Raw genomic sequence first — 4,718 nt, forward strand, 5'->3', positions numbered from 1 at the left:
GTCTAGTTGGACTTTTCTACAATGTCTCTGGTAGAATGTGTTCTGTTCTGTGCATAAGGTTTATAAAAAGAGCACAAACGTCTGTAACAAGCATGTAATCAGTCCACAGGGTTTAGTTAGTTATGGAGCATATTGCATTTCATACAACCTTCATACAACCTCTGTTATCTGCCAGACTGGCGAACCCCATCCTCCCCACTTTATTCAAAATACAATACAGTTTGACAGCAGGCCCTTTGAGTTAAGGGTGGGGCACTTGTTGCGGTTTGTGCTTGTGTTATGGCGGCCATTTACAACTGAATACCTGAAATAACATCATAGTTGAAGGGCATTGTAGATTTCCTCTCTCCTCCAGACACGATTTCATATCCAAATCTGGGCCTTTGACATGCCAAACATGCCACAAAACACATCCCCATATTATATTCGACCATGACGAGCCAATGGGTCAAAGAGATGAAAATGTACTCACCCTTACATACAGCAGCAGTCATATCCAATAAAAACAAACAAATAAGTGCAATTATAATTATATTGACGCTTCACTTTCCCATGACTTACAACCACAAGAGGGAGGCATGTAATGAATTCATAAATGGCATATACAGTCAATTTATTTAGACAAATATCTAGACCAACATAACTAACCCCACTAACAGACCACTAGTTTAAATCTGTGGCTGTTTGGATGTATGTTTAAACTATGAAGTATAGCCTATAGGAGGCCAATATGTTAAAGTGTTGTATATCAACCTCCACATATTTGTTTCAGCAAGAGAATATCAACGTGCATGAGGGGGGGGGGGGGGGGGGGAGAGAAGGCTAGTACTACAACTCAAGAGGCATCCCCTCCACGCAAGACACGCCTTGTTACCAAAATGTGGGTGGAGCTAGGCTTCTCAACTATTTATTTGGGATTCCAACAGATGGCTGAGAAACTTCAGAAGCGCTTGATTAGGGCGTCCTCCTGCACCAACACAGAACACACTCTACTGTGAAGTGGGATAACCTGACTGAGGCATCAGTACAATGCCATCCGACTTCCTAACGCCATTTTTGGAACTGGAGGATGAGTTCTGCAAGGTAAGAATATGTTTTGAAATGTTTATTAATACATCAGGCTACATAGCACATGTCTGAAAGTTATACGTTTTATTTAAACTGGTAAATAATACACTATCAAATATAGCATTTAATAATTGTACCTTGGAGTTGTATGTGTGCCTTTTTATCAACGTTTTGGCTAAAAAGAAAAGGCTTCAAACTTTCTGATTCACGTGCGTAACGGTTTCCATCTGTCGTTCATTCCTTGTCAAATCAAGCGCACTATAGTCAACTTTTGGAACTTGACATGGGCTATTGTGTTTGCTTGCTGTTTATTGTTTATTTGGTTCAGCATATATTTACATTGTATTAGCTTAACCATGGCTTGAATCCCCGGTCTTGGAATGTGACTTTATTCTTCTCTTGTGTGATAGAATTTCCGTGGTCTGGACATGCCAGATGGCGCACCAGCCACCACGCAGATGCAGCGCGTCGTGGGATTTCAGCGCAGACACTCACTATGCCCGGTTACCCTGCCCAACTCAAAGTTCAACAGCGGGAGTGTGGACCCAATCGGCGAGCCAGCCTGCTGGGCCCTTACTAACACTGCTAACCAGCAGTGGAGCCTGAAACACCAGCAACAGTTGCCCCGCTCCTCTCTCAACCACATCCCATTCCGTGTGGACCGTTCGGTCAGCATGATAGAGGGCCATGTTAGCAGCTTCGGGTACAACGAGCAGCAGCTCCCCACCACCCCTCCTCTGATGCCCCCACCCGGCCTAAGTATCAGCACCAGCTGCCTGTCATCTCCAAAGTCACTCGCCCCCTCCCCTCCCATCTCCACCCGGTACAAAACCGAAATGTGCCGCACTTACGAGGAGAGTGGCACATGCAAATACGGAGCCAAGTGTCAGTTTGCCCACGGCACGGATGAGCAGCGTGACTTGAGCAGGCACCCGAAGTACAAAACCGAGCCTTGCCGCACGTTCCACACCATTGGCTTCTGCCCCTATGGCGCCCGCTGTCACTTCATCCATAATGCGGACGAGCAGCTCGGGCCGGATGGCGGAGCGCCACCTCAGCGACAGAAGATGCGAGAACGCCCACAGCTGTTGCGTCACAGCATTAGTTTCGCTGGCTTCTCCTCTCCCCAAGCGCTGACCGGATTCCAACCCGTTCCAGAGCCCATGCTGTTCTCCAGGGCTTCCTCAGTATCGTCCCCGCCCTCCACAGGTAGCCCAGAACTGCTGTCCCCATTGTTTCCAGAACCTGCTACACTAAAGCACAACTATCCGTTCTCATCTGACTTCGGGAACGATCAGATTAATAACAACCCTCACTTTTACGCCATCACTGACTCTAAGTGCCAAACTGTCTGTGCGCAAAAGTCAGCTGCACATAACTCTCACCGCAATGCCTTCTCATTCACCGGCCTGCCTGCCATGCAGCGGTGTGCTTCACCTGACTCTCTTTCCGACCAGGAAGGCTATACCAGCTCCAGTAGCCAGAGTGGTTGTGAGTCCCCTGGCCTTGAGGGCAGACGTCTCCCCATCTTTAGCCGCCTCTCTGTCTCAGATGACTAAACTTTAACTGGACATTGCATTCTCATCCAAACAGAGGAATTCTGCAAAGTGTTGTAAAGCTAGCCAACATATATATTTTTTTAAATATCCATGTATACTGTTGTATACCCGTTTTTAGCTACTATGGGTGCCTCAACTAGCTTTACAGTATCCGTGGTGTCTTTGCTGAGAGAGTTCTGTTGGGGAATTTTTTTTGTACCCATTTTGAAAAAACATGTCAGTAATGATACTTTTGGGCTTGGTAGAAGGACAAACCTACTGTGCACACGTGTGCTTTTTACAACTTCAACGGTTCTCCTTATACCCTTGCCCTTTAGAGTGTAACCAAAGCTGAACATAGTATCTATCTTGTCTTGTAGGCAGAGTAAATGTTGAAATGTATCCAAAAATGTAGCTAGGCCTACTGTAAACAAATGTAGCCTTTAGTAAAGGCAACTAATTGACAGTATTATCAGGTAGTCTAACTATAGAGCTTTTTTTTTTAGATGTATTTATTTTGTATGTTTTCACAAAGTTTGTTTATAATTGTGTTGTGCATTTGTACATGATGCAGAAGGACATGCTTTACTCTTTGCTTTGTTTGAGCTATCGCGTAGCTTTAGAACTTTGAATTGCTTGAGTGTAGACACTGCCAGAGCCATGTCCACCATCATCGCGTTATGCCAGTGAAGGCAATACTTGTGTTACAAGTTACCTTGTTCAATCAGTAAATAGACTTATTGCCCTCACCGGTCATAGTAAGATGCTACAGGAGGTATTTTATGTGTTCTAACACAACAAGTGCATATCAGCGTTTTAGTTTGGGTTTCAGCGTTTCACCGTTCAAGTTAAAAAAAAAAAAAAAAAAAATCTGAAACATTCATTCAGTTTTGCTTACTCAATGAGACAGGATTCTCATACACCATTTTGTGACTGTTTCTATAATATTAAAACATGATTTGTGGTGTTATGTGAGGTAATTTCAAAAAAACATGAGCTGGCGCACACACAAAACAATTAGTTTGTGTGGAGGTGCTGACTAACGACGAATAAACTATCAAAATAAAGTCGCACACGCCATATATGAACTCCGGGCAATTTAATGAGTATTTACCAACGTTTCGGCATCACTGTGCCTTCCTCAGGGTACGTGTGGTAATAACATAGGAAAACAATGTTGCCACAATGTATGAGTAATATGGGTTGCATCAACATCTTGGTCTCTTGCACACCAGCTGTTATTAGACAAAGTGACATGAATTACTATGTGTATTTTATCTTACAATGAACTTGTCTTTGTGGCCCATCTTCAGTAAGAAGGACTGCGCTTTTCTTTAGCCTTAACTGTGTTGGAAAAACAAACACAGCTTTGCATTTGTTAAATTAAAACGTATTTATTTTGTTTTTCAAAGCAAAAATGATAGTGTCGGTTTTATATTATGTTGGTTTCTATATAATTTAAGTGTATTGTTTACATTCCATGGGATATGTATCCCGGTTTCTATCTTAATATATTTTTACCTGTTTGGTTCAAAATAAAACTTTTGGATATCACTGTCTCACTGACTTATTATATTTAGAGGCACACTGCACCTAATACCATCACTGTCATGCAATAAAGTGATATTATTTCTCATCTTAGAAAAAGTGATGTTAACAGATAAATACTTTTATAATTATTTAGGCCTATGCTTTCTAAGAGGAAAAATAGTAGGATAAAATGTTTGTGATGAAGATTGAACAAGAATGTATCTCTGCACAAAATGAGAACATGATACAAAAAATGATATCTTATTTGGACACACACATACACAGAAGGGAACAGAAGTTTGGTTTTGTGTGTTTATTATTTGGCTTTGTTCTGGCATTCGGGTTCTAGCACCCTGCTGAATAATCCCAGACAATAGCGATCGGTCATTATATTGAAAAGTTGGGGTGGAGGGGGTTACTGCAAGACATGAAAAGGCATGGGGCTCTCCTCGGAGCGCAGCCCTTTTGTGAGACTGCTCTCCCTTTTTCTTACTAACATCTGTATGCTAATGCTAGCCCATGGAAATTCGCTGAAGTAGGGGAGGGCGATTTGCAAGTCCATTGAGAAGTCATAGGTCCAGG

At 42.7% G+C, this 4,718-nt stretch overlaps 1 protein-coding gene across 1 annotated transcript; it reads left to right on the plus strand.

Annotated features, from left to right (window-relative positions):
- Positions 1 to 928: 928 nt before the first annotated feature.
- LOC139547738 (mRNA decay activator protein ZFP36L1-like) lies at positions 929 to 4,165 on the plus strand. The gene is made up of 2 exons (XM_071356769.1): positions 929 to 1,083; positions 1,479 to 4,165. Exons 1-2 carry the CDS (start codon positions 1,030 to 1,032, stop codon positions 2,625 to 2,627), a joined length of 1,203 nt encoding a protein of 400 aa, XP_071212870.1. The 5' UTR covers positions 929 to 1,029; the 3' UTR covers positions 2,628 to 4,165.
- Positions 4,166 to 4,718: the final 553 nt, after the last annotated feature.

The sequence above is a fragment of the Salvelinus alpinus genome, chromosome 21, assembly GCF_045679555.1.
Source record: "Salvelinus alpinus chromosome 21, SLU_Salpinus.1, whole genome shotgun sequence".
Lineage (NCBI taxonomy): Eukaryota > Metazoa > Chordata > Actinopteri > Salmoniformes > Salmonidae > Salvelinus > Salvelinus alpinus.

Bases quoted from the DNA above. Each gene is read 5' to 3' on its own strand.
- LOC139547738 (XM_071356769.1), top strand. From the start codon at position 1,030: ATGCCATCCGACTTCCTAACGCCATTTTTGGAACTGGAGGATGAGTTC. The intron at 1,084-1,478 runs GTAAGAATATGT...CTTGTGTGATAG, and splicing joins TGGAGGATGAGTTCTGCAAG to AATTTCCGTGGTCTGGACAT.